At 42.9% G+C, this 17,588-nt stretch overlaps 1 protein-coding gene across 4 annotated transcripts in view; it reads right to left on the reverse strand.

Moving 5' to 3' along the window:
• ARID5B (AT-rich interaction domain 5B) overlaps positions 1-17,588 on the reverse strand; it is a 189,626-nt gene that overhangs the window by 38,821 nt on the left and 133,217 nt on the right. For 3 of the 4 annotated variants that reach the window (XM_019935849.3, XM_019935847.3, XM_019935848.3), the window contains 2 exons: positions 6,536-6,648; positions 236-440 (listed from right to left, as the gene is read on the reverse strand). In XM_019935849.3, coding sequence (XP_019791408.1) covers positions 236-440; positions 6,536-6,648 — 318 coding nt within the window. Of the gene's footprint in view, positions 1-235; positions 441-6,535; positions 6,649-8,079; positions 8,313-17,588 lie in introns of those variants that run through there. The other variant, XM_019935850.3, reaches the window with a different exon arrangement.

Below are 17,588 nucleotides of genomic sequence, written 5' to 3' on the forward strand. Positions count from 1 at the left end.
ATCAGTGGATTCGAGCCTATAAATATCTCACTGCAACTGCCCCAGAAGGGAACAATATCGCGGAAGGAGGCAGGGGGAAAAATTCCTGGCCTGGATGATTTGTCGATTTAGTACAAACAGAGAACATCATCTCCAGAATAGGATTTCAACATAATCCTGAGTCAAAATTCTTTTCCCCCAATTCAATGAATCTGAGCGGTTTTGATATTTCAGAAATGAAAACAAGTATACTTACTCTGTTTAAAACCTAAATACGGTATTCGTTCTATGGGCGTCTTCCTTTCTTTCATGTATTTATAAAGTGCCACCAGGAAGGCCTGCTCATCTGCCCTGCACTCTTCGCCAATTCCAACCTTTGGTTTTTCTTCATTGGAGACTTTTTTACAGTTATTATGGTTATTCTTCGGCTTGGTCAAGGCTGACCTGGCCTCACATTTCACCTGGAAAAGGGAAAAAAATATGCCACATCAAGTCAAGCACCGCTCTGGAACACTTACAAAGACACAGCTAGGACAGGAACCAGTAAACTACCCTTGCCCTGAAATAGCTCTTAGAGGCACCGCTGGATAGGAATCGTCTTAGACCAGGAGATGGTAAATTTCTGTGAAGGGCCGGATGGTAACTATGGTAGGCTTTTGGGCACTATTGTCTTGGTCACAGCTACTCAACCCTAGCACCGAGAGCCATCCCAGACAAAATGTAAATGAATGGATGAGGTTGTGTTCCAATAAAATTTTATTTATAGAAACAGGTGGCCAGTGGGCCATGGTTTGCCAAACTGTGCCAGCCTCTTTTAGACTCCTTACAAGTATGTTGATATGAAACCAGAAACAGTGTTTGCATCTACTAGGACCATTCTCCTGTCTCTTTATACACTTTATTTTCCTAAGGGGCACCATCTGTTACTATCATTCAAGGAACGTTCTTAATAACAGTCCCATGTTTCGCATTTTGTATCAAAATGAAAGGCAAGTGTATTTCTTCATAGTAAACTTATCTTGTTGCCACTCTTCCCAGCAAACTGGAAAAACAGGTCAATGCTGGCAGATGTTGGCATCAGGAATACCAGCAAGGTCTCTGCTATATGTCACCCGAGGGTGATGCCCAGATACACCCTCAGTAGGAAACAAAACACCCCACTCTTTAAGGAGAGTGTCTCGCTTTTCAGTCAGCTCTGAGAATCTCATAGATGTTAAGTTGCCACAAAAGAAAAAGTAGAGGTCAGCTAAAAACCCAAGAAGAGTAAGTGAAAAGCTCCATAATTAATAAATAAATGACAGTACATGGGCCAGATGTTCTTCCCTCCATGCTCCAGGCAAGTACGGAGCCCGCCACACGGAGCGGCCAACCTCATGTTCCCTCCTCGCTGCCACGTTCTACAAGAGGCCTTTGATGGTTGTTAAATGTAACGGCTGAGCTGCTGAGCTATTTTAATTGTCAAAGGGGGAAGTACAAAGGGTCAAGCTGCGAGTTCAAGTGAGCCCATGGGGAATGTGTACATTCCAATATTCGTTACATCTCCCGATCTAACGTCTGAGAGAAGAGGATGACTGCCCAGGAAATGTTACAAATTAAAATGTCCCACACATTCAACAAGGTTTTCCATTTCATATTTCTGACCCCTCTTATTCTTTCCCTTCAGAGTCTCCTTCCCAAGAGCTAAGAACATAAAAGGCCTCACTTATTTACCAAAGGGGAACCTCTCCTCTAAGAACATAAAAGGCTACATTTATCTATTAAAGGGAAACAAACGTCTCCTCTGCAAGGGTCTTCTTTATTGTTTATTCTCTCAAATGCACACACTAGTTTAATATCTTTAGAGTCCTGGAAAAAAAATAAAACTTCCTGCACAGCTCAATCAACTGGGCCTCTAGATAAGATTTTAATTTTTAAAGATCGGTGGAAGTGGGATGAAAACATTTTTCCATATAGGATTTCTTCTTACAGTATTTTCAAACTTTAGTACTTTGTAACATTATATTAAGGCAAGCATCCTGGGAAACTTTATATTGTCATCATTTTTCACTGTCAAATTTCAGATTGTTGAGTCTAAAGTTCTGATGAAATCGATCATTTAACGGCTCTTTAAAATCATAAAATCACTCCAGTTCTAATCTGTCTTGCTCTCTGGCCTTTTTTGAGCGCTTACTATGTAGCCAGGCTCTATTCTAAGCCCTGTGTGGGCCCTATCTCATTTCATGCCCACAACCCTAATGGGGCAGGTTATTACTCTATGAGGGAGGAGGAAACTGAGGTACAGAGAGGATGGGTAACACATCCAAGATCACAAGATCATGTCCAGGTTAGTAAGTGGCGAGTCTGGAATTTGAACCCAGGTAGTCTCACTCGATGGCTTGTGGTTTTTTAAACACTGTATTTTACTGACACTCATAAAAATATTAAATTGATAGTCAAAACATACTTCCAATTAAAGACCATATCTTATCACTAGGCATTACAAAACCTACAGCTTAGAAATGTGATTTATCAAATGAGAAGTTGAAGATAAAACTCGGTGGTTTCCAAAGTGTAAAAGGGCTCCATTCCTTCCATTGTGTGTTGAGCAGAGGGAAGGAAACCAGTATCAATGGAGCAGCGCGCCCTGGGCTTCACACAGCCTACCTAATGTTCACAAGAATCATAAAAGGGACGTTTTGAGCCCCATTTTACAGTCAAGGAAACTGAAGCTCAGCGGTATGTATTTTAGTATGTGGCTAGTGTCGGGTAGAGCTCTGAGTTGAGAACTCAGGTCTCCCACACTCCAAACCCATCTTTTAAAACCAGGAGTAGGTGTCAGTTTTGCATATAAAATAGGCTGAGGTCTTAAATCTGCAGTGATAACGGGCCACTTATTTATATTGTTAGGTCAGAAGCGCCACTGTTACGGGAGTGTGAGGTTTGCCCCTCAGTGTCTAGGGAGCTGCCTCACCCATGCAGAAACACCCAGAAACAGAAGGAAAGCACAGAGGGCGTGCACAACCCCGACCCAAAGTCATTCAGACCCCATGATCACAGGGGAGGCTCCAGGTGATGCTGGGCTGCCACCTACTGAGCTGCATCCTGAAAGTCAGGGGGCTTCCCTTGGGGGCCAGGGGCTTCGTAAGACATTAACAGTGGTTTCTGTCCTCAGACTAGCTCCTACGTTTCTTCACTTAACATAAATGAGCCCTTTAGGGTATTATTCTGTTTCTGGATAGGACCAGGCCAAGTTCCTTTCTACATTTTTTTCACACTTACCGGAAACATTCTCAGCGTTTTAAGCTACTGAAATATGACACGGGAGCTAGTCTTCATGCTGACCTTGAGAAAGCCCAGCCTTTTGATGGTAACAGTTAATTACTAGATCTGTTCCCCCCCACTCCGCTCCCCCCCCCCACCAGACCTGAACACCTTACACTTGTTGAGTTCACTAAGAGCTTTGGGGTTTCCAAAGTGATTGAGGAAGTGCTAATTAAAGAATCCACATTTAACATTTTCAGTGAACCACCATCTATTTGATATTAACCACATCCTTTCACTGGATTGAGTTGTAACTAATTCAGCCTTCAACTGGGGCAGCAAGATGTGCTGAACCAGCAGGAAAGGAACTAGAGTCTTATTTCGATTTGGTCACTAACTTCCTAGGAAACCCTCATTTTCTTCCTCAGGAAAGCAAGAAGGATAATCCCTGGGGTGAATTCTGCGAACCAAATGGGATGAAAAATATTGAAAATAATGGAAGTATCACATTTGTGAAGTATCAAAAGTATGCTTGTGATTTAAAGGGAAGAACCTATTGCAGTTTCCCTTTTTAATGTTCCTTTAAGAATACAAGAATATAAGCCACCTGTTAATGTACTTCTGGCCTTTGGAAAGTGCTTACAGGATGTGAAAAGTCATTTGCCTTTTATCAATGGAGGCCTTTCATTAGAGAGCCAGGCTGAGAAGACTTCTCTTGTATAGGTCGGCATTATGAATGGGCTTTTGCCCCAGACCTGGATTTGTGTTGGACACATTCATGACATCTTCAGAGAACTGGTAGCCTCTTCTCCATGAGACTTTTGCTATTGTTGGAAAGCCATGAAATTCTCTGTCCCTTGGAAAACAGAGTCTTGCAAAGTTAGTTTTCATGTTCTCACTGAAAGAGGGCAACCTTTGGATAGCAACAGGCAAATTACTTGACTTGCGTTTCCAGTCATGCACACAACAAAGTGAGTGGGTTCTTACTCTAAGAGCTCTGCTGTGTGGAGCTGCAGGAAGCTGGTACTGATCCACAGTTAGAAATGGTCTGTTTGAGGCACTTTTGAAAAAAAAACAAACAGTCACACAAGTCTTGGTCATAAAGCCAAACTATCACCTGAAATGTTGCTTCCGGTTCAGCAAATGATCAGATGGTCACAGACTTGTAACCTCTACGGTAGCGTTTCATGAGAAAAGACCACTTTAAGTCACACACGTCTTTTTAACGCTGTCCCGGCCCCAGATGTGGCCTGTCCATTCAGCAGGGATTTTACATCCATTTGTTGGGGCCAACAGATAAGCCCGCCATACTTCATACCTACCAGTCTCTCTCTTCTAGGTGAAGCGGTCTTTCCAGACCCACTGGAAGCAGACAAAGCAGGACTGTAATCCAAGACTCCGAGAGGAGCAGGGCGTTTAAACCAGTCCCCGGGAGCTGACTGCAGCATGACATTCATCAAGTCACCATTGAAACGAATGACGGAAGGATGACCCTCCTTCTGGTAAAGATGCTAAGTGGCAGTGCTGGTGCAAATCAAGTGGAGAAGGTCACTCAGAAAACCCAGGCTTCACTACTGTCCCTTCTGAGAAGGGTAAGTCAGCGAACAGCAAATACAGACTGCAGTTCTCTTCAGTTCTGTGGGTCCGAGTAGGAGTCCTGAGCTGCCTTCCACGGAGGGTGATATTCGAGGTGCTGTTCTTTCAGATCAATTGTATGAGTTCCTGTAAAACTCCCAGAGGCACTCTTTGGTGGTGGCTCCAAATGACATGAGAAGGAGCTTCCTCCTGCTGGGCTCAGGTGCAGAACATGCTGGGATAAACACGTGATGTCACCTTAGAGGTATGGGGCAGGGCGCCAACACAAGACCTTGTCAGGACAAGCTCTGCTGAATGCCACGATCCTAAAACCCTCTCACTGCATTCTGCAGTATCTTGCAAGCCATGTCACAGGGAACAAACTGTTCCCGCTGACATCCTTCAAGACCACAGAAGTCGAAGCCCTAGATAGGTAGTTGTAGGGCCAAGATGTCCGAATTACTAGAAAATTCATTTTTGGTATCCACACAGACTCACTTGGCAGAAGGTTAAAGGAACAGAACAAAAATAACTTTAGGGAAAAACAGATTTGTTTTTAGCCAGAAAACACACATTTCTACTGGGTGGTCTCTTTTTAACCCCTTGCAATCTTGGAAGCATGAAGAAATTTTAACCCATAAGTCCTCAGAACTTCCTGATGAAATAATCCTTGAAGATAAGCTATAGAATGTGAATGTCTGGGATTTGCTTCTTTTCACTGGGAGGAGAAGAGGAGGCCATGGCAGAAAAATAGTAGATGGTCAACAGAGAACTGAATTCATGTTTTCCTACTTTAGGATCTTCCAAATTCACTAATAATGCTCCCATTTTCGTAAGCTAAGTCCTTGGATCTGGAAACGTGGTATCAGTTGAAATCCGGGCTTCAATTCAGGTCCTAAAGGGGCTACTGCTGTCTTTGGCACAGAAACAACACCTAAACGCAAACACCCCGTAAACGGAATCATGGAAACACGATCCAAGCCACAAAAGTAAAAAAAAAAAAAAAAAAAAAAAAAGATAAGCCTAAAAATATGAAGTGACACTTCACCCTTCATGGTGCTAAATACTTCAGGCATGCACTTTCCAGATTCCAAAGACTGCTTAGGCCCCAGGGCCTGAAAAAGAGCCTAGAGTTTGGACTTTCATTCTGCATCAAGAGTGATCTTTAAAAACATGTAAATCTATATATGAGTATATGTATCCACGTAAGTACTGGGCTACGTGTCTTTAATTCTAAGGTAAATTAGAGGTGACTTTGAAAAAAAAGTAACTTGAAAAAAGATTAATTATAGCCATTTCTAATTTCATCCTCTGTTAACCGCTGAAACATATTTAGACGAATACATTCAGAAAGAGGATGGTTCAGCTTGTCTATTTTTGATACAAGCAGAGTAAACTATGTCATTGTGTCATCTACTATGAAATCTCAGCCTCAATGACGTGGGCGCTTAATCATCTGTCCTTTACCCAACAGGCCAAACAGGGAGGTGGGAAGTCTTTCTGCTGACTAATCAAAATGCCTGCACTGCCCCTCCCCCACCCCCACCCCCACCCCCGAGGGAGGGGTGGGGAGGGGAGGGGAGGGGAGGTGGCGGGAACAGGAACAGCAGAGAGCTGTGAATAGCAAAGTCAGACTCTGAATTGAAAACTGCCACCAAGACACAGGAGCAGAGAGAGAAAGAGAAGAGGGGAAAACAAAAAGATGCAGCAAAACGAATACCATGGAGCCGAATGACTGTACCTTGGCAACGGATTTGCCATCGGAATTGTTGTTGGAATCTTTACCACCACTGAATGAATCTCTTCTCTGTGGGCATGGTTTCTTTTTGCGTGGTCTGCCTTTAAGATTTGGCGCTGAAAACAAATGGAGAACAGATGAGATACATTTTCATTTGCGTGGGTTTCCTTATGAAAAACCAAGGATGTTAAAACTCCAGTGGCGCCCTCTAATTGTTCAGAGAAACATACACATCTGTGGTAGCCAAGCCTCCTTTTAGGCGTCTCTCTCTGAAAGGCTGCCTCTTGGTAGACTGTACACTTCTGTCCATGTTCCCCAAAGCTCATCTATTGCACTGGAACGTGTCTAATTAATATAAATAAAACGAAGCCCTCAGCTTTAAAGGGTTAGGATAAGGAAAACGCACTTCCCCACTGTTATCAAAGAAACATGTTGGGCTGAAAGACAGCCCTGAGCCTGGCTCATTCTTTGTTTTTTGTTTTGCATCTTGTTTTCAGAAACCCAAATGATATGCCAGCCCATTACGGTATCATAGTAATGTAACGTTTGAAAACATCTCTCTTCAAAAGTGGAGACATGAGTGTTTTCTCAAAGTATGATACAAATAAGTAAGGAGAGAGCTGTAAAAAAAAAAAAAGAGGCATTCAAAATAACAATCTGAAAAATATTATCCCATGTATTTACTATTAATATCGCGACCAGCATGCTTCAAATCTCAACAGATCTGGCAGATACATTTAAGTCAGCATGTTCTTTTTTCCTTTTCAATATATTTTTTTTATGAAGATCTTGAGGGTTACTTAAAATAACTTCCAAAGATCACACTGGAGTTAGCCTGATTCCGTGGAGATTATACTTTTTAAAAGCCACAGACAAGACACAAATCAAAGTTATATTTCATCTTGGATGCTGAGTTTGAATCCCTTTAAGATCCATACAGAAAGAAGGAGGAAAAAAAAAAAAAAGGCTGCTGTTTATTGAGTGCTACGACTCTCCGGCATCAGCTTTCACATTTAACTTCATCAGTCACCGGAGTCAAGCAAAAATAAAACAAACCAACTAACCGACTAGCCCTTGAAGAATTCCAAACTAACAAATTATACCCCAAGCAATTTCTTTAGGACCTTTCAAGGTACCCACACTTCTTTATTGCTTTAAGGTATGATTATGACCATGGAAAATCTGAACAACTCAAACCCTCTTAACTGTTGTTAATCTTACTCATGTCATGCCACTAACCAGTGCTTTTAGGGCACTGTACACTGGACTCCTCTTAACAAACACAATTAATCCCACTCATTTGATTTTCTACTGTGGATAACAGTCTTGCTGTTGACAAAGCACAATAAAGCAGAGCTGCCTTTACTTTCAGGCAAAAGTTTAAAAAGTGGCTTTGGGGCTCAGACTCCCCCCCTTCCCAAATCCGTTCTCCTCTCATTTCCCCAAAACGTTTGTCTTAAAGTCCATCTCAGAAAGCCAGCCTGGAATCATCAAAGGCAAACAAACTCACAAACAAAAAAATCAAGCAAAGAGAAAGCGGCGATTACCCATTCCAGTCGACAAACATCTGCCTGATGATGTCTGTGCGCGTGAAAGCTACAGCATGTGACTGCTTCCCGGCCCTGTGTCCCTGAAGTCTCGACTTGACTTGGTGTGGATGTCAGCTTCCCTCCGAATGCGAGCTGCGAGGCTCAGCGCTCTGCTTACAACTCCCCTCCCCCGGCAGCTCCATTACTCATGTAAACACACAGCAGTGACTAGCACGGGGGTGTGTGGGATGAGCTCCGAGGACTTGGCTTGAGTTGCCAGACTGGCAGGCAGGGCTTGCCTCTCTCTGAGACTACCACACGGGGTTGGTGATTTCATCCGGCCTGTTTTGTGGATCCTGGCCTCCCGTTCCCCTGTCAGAGCCCGATGCCACCTTCCTTCCAGGCTCGGCCTGGAGCCAGGGCGGGGACCATTTTGGTTTGAGGACGCAGTGTAGCACAGAAGTGTTTCCACAACTGACCCAAGGGCTAAGACTTTAATGACCGCGAGGGAAGGATGTACTTTCAAGTCCCTTATCATAATAATAGCAGAACAGAAAGCTGACAGAAACCCACAGAACTTGGGGTAGGTCTGAGGCATTTCGTTAAAAGGAAGAAAACAATCTTGCCTCTGTTCTAAGACTTGTTACTGTGATCGTTCCTTCCTAACATGTTGGCAAAAAGCATTTAAACCTAAAAGGCATTTATTTCCAGAAAAGCTTTCAAATCCCAAAGGCCTTTTAGATAGAGAGAACTTGCACTGAACAGGCTGTTTTGAATAAAGGCAAAGGTTCCGGGAACTGACAATAAGTCATCCCCAAATCGGGTCTATTTTCTCCATTCTCTGAGCTGCTTTCAGAACCCAGAGAGGCACATGCCCTTCCCCAGCAAATTCTGAGAATTGCAAATTTAGAACAGACTAACACCTAATAGTCTGGTCGCACAAACTTAAACTCTAAGTGGAATCTGATCAAGAGAAAAAGCCTTCTGTCCCTAAGAAAGGCAAGTACACTGATGTTTCAGGCATGGTTAGGTAAATCTCACCAGTCACCAAAGCCTCAAACTCAAATACCTCTTTTAGCCTCCCCTCTGAACTTCTTTTCTGACCTTCTCTGATGGAAGGTATCACTGTATTATTTGTACTTTAGCTGTGTCTCATAGCTTATTATTATACGAAGTTGGAGAGTCCTTAAGGGCAGGACCATGTTAGATTCATTTTTCTCTGCCCCAGTATCCATCCAGGGGCAGCACTGCCTAATATACTGTTGAATAATCAAGTGACTAGTGGAAATACAGGTGCCCACATAGGCCTCCTTGGTGTCAAGAGCTGGGCCCGCCGACCTGACCACATGTATGCCCGTCACACTGGGCACCTGAAAAACGGCACTCACCTTTCCTGCTTACCTGTGAGCTCTGGGAGCACACACCAGTGACTTGAGTTTGCTGTGGGAAATGAGACAGGAAACCTATAGCCTTTGGTTCCTGCTTAGGGTAATTGTATCTGGCATCTCAGTGGGACCACGATTGTCCCACATGCAATGAACAAATGCCCTGAAGAGCGGACGTTCAAAGTCCTGGGGGAATGGAGCGTGCAGGACTCCGTGTATTACTCCCGTAATACAATTGGAGATTTTTTGGATCCACAAGACCCCAGGTGAATCTTTGGGACCGAAAGGCTGGCTTTTGAGGAGAGCAAATATTCTTGTCCCCAGATTACATTTTTTTTTCCTACAGGGTCAAGAAGACAAATCATTTGCTAGGCGGGTGAACGAAAACAAATGCTTTATGGTGTGGTGGGGTCAGGGGGGCGTGGCTCTGGCCTTTAACTCTTCCCCACCTCCTCCTAGCTGCCCCGGACCCACCTAAACCCGCCCTCTTCTTGCCAGCTAAGGGCCGCACACTTCCTGAGAGAACCGGAATCCTAAAACTCCAGACGCACACCAGCTCCCGTGCTTTAGATGAGATCAGTCTCTACCAACAAAGCCATTCTTGGAAGCCAGCAGTACATTTACTGATAGCATACCTGGTGCTGGTGAGTTCTACTTCAAAAAAAAGACATGTAGTGTATTTTAGTGTGAAGCAGGAAATGCACAGTTACTTTGATATGTGTGTATATCCACTGGCCAACCCTGGCCCGGCTCAGAGAGTTCAGTCAAAGCCCTCTGCACGAATGTTTTCAATATTATTCACACATAATAATAATAGCTGATGCTTACGGAGCACTTTTTCTTGCCAGTCAGCACTCTGCATACAGTAACTCATTTAAAACTCAAAACAAGCCAACAGGAAGGCACAAGTATTATCCCCATTTTACAGACCAGGTAACTGAGATAGAGTGAAATTACTTTTGTCTTAGGTCATACCACTGGTTACTGGTAGCAGAAGGCTTCCAGCCCAGGCAGCCGGACATTGTCCAGAGCCCCTGCTTTAAGGAACTTCTCTCTAACAGAGGACATACACACTGTGTCTCATAATGAGGGATCTATATTATTAACTTGGGCTGGCAGTCTCCAGGGCGCTTTCCCCAAATGAAAAAACTCTCAAATACCACACAGCACGAGGGCGCTGCAGCCCATCTCAGGCATCACACGGTATCCTACAGCCCTGAGGGCGAGCAGGGGTCCCCATCAGTTAAGTCACAGGGTTCCAATAAAACTTAGAGCACCAAGTACATTACCCCCTTGCAGTGAGCCACTGACTAACTCTTCTGCCTAATCGTTGAAAGATCTCTGTGGTTTTTTAAAACAAATCTTCCCTCTCAGACTGCCCATCTGTTCCTCTTACTCAGCCCCATGAAATTAACAAGTATTCACCATTGTGACGTCACAGCTATTTCTATAGGTGTTAATCCCAGGAGAATCGGCACCCACCAGTGCCCCAGGCTACTTTGACATCTGACCCATGTGTTTTGTTGTTTTTTTCCTTTTCTTAAAAACTCCTTCAACTATTACTGAATCACAGTCTTTTTTTTTTTTTAAACAGTATAGCAAAACATGCTTTGTGTTTTGTTTTGTTTTTCTTAAAGAGTCTAGAAGCTCAGAGTTGCAGGCGTTCATGTACGTATTTACTTCACTGTGGGTTCAGATAAGTTATGTGTCAGGGCAGCACAGGTGTGGGAAACTTTCATCTTGCAATAATAATAAAAACAAAGGAAATGTAACCAGTTACTGGCAAAGTAAATTGCTTTTGGCTTAAATGTTCCTGTTTTTTTTCCTACTGTGTTCTTCCTGTCATGACCGTCTCTTTTTTTTTTTTTTATAACATTTATGCTCTTGGAAATGCCATGAAGATAAACTGCTATAAAAGCTGGATTGACTCATCAGTTAACAACTCTTTCTTCTCGTTTTGCAGAGAGGATTTTGTTGCCAGCACAGCAACATGTTCTCTCGAGAAATTCTTTGTGAGCTTCCACTCAGAGATAGGACTTGCTTGTTGGTAGGGACTGGAATTAGGGGAATGGAAAACCAGGCATCATTTTCCTAAGAGTTTGACCCCCAGGGTCAATGTCTAGAGGAAGCTGGCAGAGCGTTAACTCAGTTGATTTGCAAGTGTGTGTGTGTGTGTGTGTGTGTGTGTGTGTGTGTGTGTGTGTGTGTGTGTGTGTGTGTGTGTGTGTGTGTGTGTGTGTGTGTGTGTGTAACACTAAACACAAGTCAGAAAACTAAACGACACCGATTGAAGGATTATGGACTGGCAAGCATTGTTCTATGCATAGCGTGCATTACTGATAATACTTTGCATTTCTTCAATGCCTTTCCTCTGAGCATCTCAATTCTTTGGTACATTGTCTTTACAGACAATAATCTTAAAATACTCTGGCAAGTTTCAGCATGGAGCATTGCTCCTGCTGGGGGAAAAAAAAAAACCTATCCTAATTTAGTTATCATTTATTGTGTTCTATTTTCAATGTTTCCCTTTTGACTCCTTAGAAACTTCCTCTTGCACTACAACAAAAATAGGATGAGTGTTTTTAAAGTTATTAACGTAATGAGTAAAAGATTTAGAAACCGAGAATGGCAGAAGAAGGCTTGATCAAAGCCACTCCTGAAATTTATGGGTGTAATAAAAGAAAGGCATTTCACAGATAATCTCTTACAGAATTTCAGTTTTCAAATACTTGGAAAAAAAGAAAAGAAAAACAGAAGCTCTCAGCTCTCATGCTGGCTTTAACTTAAAGCCAACATTTTTACTTTTAAATTCATAAATGATTCCCTGAAATTTTATTTCAAATCCACGGTTACATTCCATATACTCCCCGCTCCACACCTCACAGAGCAAGGCCAGAAAACTGCAGCCGCTGGTACTCAGCATCCGATAATTGGTTGAATCTTTCCATGAATTCACAAAGAATCAATTATATATAGATTTAAGAACATGCAAGTTTACTTTTATTCTGTTCGCCTATAAATAATTTCCCACACCCAGCAGAAATGTTTGAGAAGCAACTGCGCTGTCTGAGAGAAGAACACACCGGGCCATTAACAAGCACAATTCCATCCTGAGGGGCTTGCTAACTTAAATGATGACTTTAAAGCAAACAGGCACAGTTTAAAAAAAGCTGCAAGAGTGTTATCATTTTCTGTCATTGTTCTGACAGTTTCCTATTTAAGAGTAATTTTTTCCCTCAAATAAAGGCATTAAAAAGATGAGTCCAGACTTGCAAGCTGAGACCAGAGCCAGCCTCAAATGCCCTCACTCTCAAATGCCACCAAGACGAGGCAGCCCTGCACAGGGAGCAAGGGGTGTGCCCCAGGGGAGTGGTCACACTCACTACTCTGGATGTCACGGCTGCTTTGAGTTTCCAAGGTTGCTTTAGCCCAAGCCATACCTTGATGTTGCTTCAACCACCGTGCCTATTAACTACAATTTAGCATTTCCAATGAACTATGCTCTCACTGAATCCAGGTCCTCTCCTACCACCTGTAGAAGGGTGCGCGGTAGTGTTATTAGAAAGAGTGTGGGGGAAAAAAAATGAAGCAGGCTTTCTATGAGGTCAAGCCACTTAGGGTCTTTGTCACTGAGATCCCCAAGAGTCACTAATGAGAGTGGAATGTATCACTGCATTTGTCATACCTGGACTGGTCGGGCAACGTAAGTCCAAAACAGCCGTGGACTCCATTGACTGCTCAACAAACCATGTAAGTAAACACTTTTGTAATGCCTTCCAAATATGTCCTGTCTTACTCACTCCTTGTTTCGTACTTGCGAATGCTCCAGCAGTTGTTAATGCCTCTGATCAAAGTCTTAGTAATTTCATAGGCATGTGATTTGCATAGCTATTTCCTGATCCGCCTTCTCTCTGCCCTGGAGGTCTTCATTTCTCAGAAACACTTAACAACACAGATTATTTTACTTCTCCCCTTCCCCCAGCCTATAAATGGAACTTGACTTGCTAGCTCATCTGTATTGCTAATTGGTTTGAAAGCATGTGACTCCATGCATTCTTGCCATTAATACACAATCAAACCTCTCTTTTAGTCAGTTTTTACCAGCAGTGATGGGCAGATCTCTATCTTTATTTCCCCTCTGTGTCTTGAGGAGGGAGACAAATTTAAATGGCCAAATGTTATCTTATATCATTTCAAAATGATGTAGGGAATTCCAAAGGCATTCAGAAATGTTCTAGAAGTCCATGATAGGCCTGTCTAAAAGGGCGCTGGCAAAGAAGAAAGGGATTGTGGTTGCTTTTCACTACCACTTGCGGAGTAAGAGGGGAATCGGGGAGCTAAATTGAGGTCTAGAGTGAGGAGAGATTCTGGGTTTTCAGAGGATTGACTCTTTAAGGAGAGAATTCTGGAAGAGGGGAAGGAGACTGAAGCCAATGCCAGGCCTTTCAAATTTGGGTCTGTTCTGATTACTCACAGCATCCTCCAACCATCATCACAGTATCCTTTCAACCATCTCAGATGAAAGATCCCCTTCAGGACCCTGGTGGCTCACAGCTGCTCTGCAAATGCTTATTCGTCTTTGGGGTAATGAAGTCTATAGGCCATGGCCTCAGGAACCTGCGGAAAGACTTTGGCCTTAGAATTCCAAATATTTTGTGAAGAGACATCAGGGCAGCATGGATGCCTGAAGGCTTAGCTTGGATCTTAAGGTACAGGAGGCAGCACCGTGTAGGTGCTCAAGGCTGCGCACAAAGGGTCAATTTCCTCCCCAGCTGCAAAGTCTTGTGGAGAAGTCACAAACTCAGCCAAAGCAAAAAATGGATTCTAAAATGCTATCGGGGCTCAAACTTCACTTTCACATGTACCTGGCAACTCATTTCTCCTGCTGTTCTTCTCCCCAGATGCCAGGTACCCACCAGTCATTTCCAAGCCCCAGGAGCCTCAATTAATGAAGATCCTGCTGGATGTTGAGAAAAAAAAAACCCGCATCAAAACTCCTACAATTAGAACAAGTGTGTCGTCTCAATGCTCACTATGTACTCTTTCTTAAGATTTTGAAATAACTCATGTTTCCATTTTTTGAAAACTATTCAGTATACACAGATTTCGTTTTTCTTAGTATGATTATCTACAATACCAATAGAACATCAACTTAAGATACTTGTCCTTTTTTTTCTTAGGCTATTTAAGGATCCACTCTGGAAATGATTTTTTAAGGACATTTTGATTTCTGTAATTTATGAAGTTTATAAAGATAGGACTTGGGCTTCCCTGGTGGCGCAGTGTCCGCCTGCCAATGCAGGGGATGGACACGGGTTCGAGCCCTGGTCTGGGAAGATCCCACATGCCGCGGAGCAACTAAGCCCGTGCGCCACAACTACTGAGCCTGCGCTCTAGAGCCCGCGAGCCACAGCTCCTGAGCCCGCTTGCCTAGAGCCCATGCTCCACAACAAAGAGTAGCCCCTGCTCGCCGCAACTAGAGGAAGCCCCCCCGCACAGCAACGAAGACTCAACACAGCCAAAAACAAACAAACAAACAAAAAGATAGGACCTCTTAAACATAGAGAATTAATTTTTGTCTCTTTTTTTGTTATAATCAATAAACCTGTTTATTCTAGTCCATGATTGATATGTTCTATGGTGTTACTATTGTACGTGACAGCACAGAAGTGCAAGCCACATTTTTGTATTGAATAACCTTGCGAAGATCAGTAACTATCAGAGCAGTTCTTAAACTCGTGTATAAATAGAACATTCTTGTTCAGCCATTTCTCCAGGTTTGGAAATGAGATATTCCATTTTCAACATTGAGGATAATTGATTGCTGCATCTCTAAAGAAAATGTTGGAAGTAAGTAAAAGAGACTTTTGTGTGTGTGTGTATATGTGGATTAACATGGAGATATTTAACTTACTACAGACTTGGACTAATATATTATGAGACTTTTCACTTTTTCAAACACATACGGAAAAGTAAAAAGTAAAAGATCATCAAGTAATAGGTTCCCCATTTCTTTTTAAAAAGATCCCAAAAGGAATTTGTACTTAAAGGGGATTTTTCACTCTCTTCATGTTTTTCTACCTTTCAGAAAGAATAATTTAAGAAGTAGGATAATCCCAGGGAATTCCCTGGAGGACCACTGGTTAGGATGCAGTGCTTTCACTGCTGAGGGCGCAGGTTCAACCCCTGGTCAGGGAACTAAGATCCCACAAGCCACGAGGTGCAGCCAAAAAAAAAAAAAGAAGAAGAAGAAGAAGAAGAAGAAGAAGAAGTAGCAGCATAGTCTCTTACTTAGAAGTAAAAAGGTGACGGTTCCTGTTTGTCTGAGACTTTGAGGCATTCTTCTTTGCTCAGGTAAATCCGTTTCTCCTCTATGAGCTGCGAGCCACAATACTGGAAGACAACTTTCAAAGCACTACTGTGGTACCAAGGAACTTACAGGTGGCAGAGAAGAGTGTGTGCTGCAGCAGGGCAGAGTGAAGAAGGTCAGCTCGATATAACCCCAGCAGGGTAAGCTAGGGAGCTCAGCTCCCGGGAGTGTGTCACACTGTGGGGAAACAGCGGACAGATATTGACAGGAATCTCATGATGAAGATACAGAACACACAGAAGATGTTAGAATTTATTCCCACTTATTTCAGTGAAAGCCAAAACATTTATAGGACTGCTTAGAGTTGCTCTGTCCAATATGGCAACCACTAGCCACATGGGGCTCTCGTGCACCTAAAAGATGTCTAGTCCAGGGACTTCCCTGGCAGTCCAGTGGTTGAGAATCTGCCTTCCAATGAAGGGGACGCGTGTTTGATCTCTGGCCGGGGAACTAAGATCCCACATGCCATGCCAGTGCACACCGCAACTACTGAGCCCGCAACACCACTAGAGAGCCCCCGGGGCTCCACAAAGAAGATCCCGCGTGCTGCAACTAAGACCGGACGCAGCCAAATAAATAAATATTAAAAGAAAGAAAGATGTCTAGTCCAAATTGAGATGTGCCGTAAGTGTAAAGCACACACTGGATTTCTAAGACAATACAAAAAATATCAAATAGCTCATTAATAACATGTTATATTGATTACATACTGAAATATTTTGGACATACTGCATTAAATTAAATGTTATTAAAATTAATTCCACCTGTTTCTTTTTACCTTTTAAAATGTGGTTATTGGAAAATTTTAAGTTACACGTGGCTTGCAGTATCTCTCTCTTGGGTGACGCTGGTTTAGTCAACAGTTCAATGTTACGATTATAGATATAGGTCCTTAGAAATGTGTGTTAAAGTGCAGACAGAACAAGGCTAACATCTGAAGCTAAAATAGCAAAAATCATGAGTCAAACTTTCAGTACAATTTAGAGTTTTATTCACTGTTTTGCAGGGTAGTCATCCATAGATGTTAGTATCTGAAAATTCTGCCAAAGTTGAGGTGTCTCCTTTGTAACATTCAAATCTGGTAATCATTGATTCAAAGTAACCACATGGCCCCGATGAAGATGTTATTTCATTAACTTCCTTAACTAAGATGTCAAGGCAAATTTTAAGACTTGACAACAGACTTGGGGAGTTGGGTGGGGGGGTAGGGAAGAAAGTGAGAAAAAGAGCTGTCTCATTTTTTATTTTACTTGTTATTTTCTCCTGCTACCAGCATGGGCTGGGCATAAGGTAAGTCATTTGCGAACTGAATAAGAGAAAATCGATTCTGAGCGATTTTGGCTCACTGGAAAAGTAGAAGCTTCTACACCACAAACTGTTGAATACGTTCATGGTCTGCGTGTGTTTTTCTTTTTGGAGTTTTCATCTGCAAGTAAGTAGAGAGGTTTGATACAGCCGGGCCCAAAGGCAAGGGCACAGTCTTCACAGCTTTGACAAGGTGCCTGAAGTCCTACGGTTTAATATGACATGAAGGGAGGCTGTTCATTGAAGACAGGAGCTCCAGTAAGCCCAGAAAAGCTGACAGAACGAAAAGGTTTGAACTCTAGGGGGCAGGAGAGGAGATATATCCTTTTCCCAATCTTAGCACCAAAAAGGCCAGGGGGCATCACTCTGAGAAGATGGCTGCTCATCGCTCAGTTGGCCCCATGTCTCAACTTCCCAAATAACTTGTCACTGTCGCTGAACCAAAGCCTGTCCCCCTCCACCTCCTC

This window comes from Tursiops truncatus, chromosome 16 (genome assembly GCF_011762595.2).
Source record: "Tursiops truncatus isolate mTurTru1 chromosome 16, mTurTru1.mat.Y, whole genome shotgun sequence".
NCBI lineage: Eukaryota > Metazoa > Chordata > Mammalia > Artiodactyla > Delphinidae > Tursiops > Tursiops truncatus.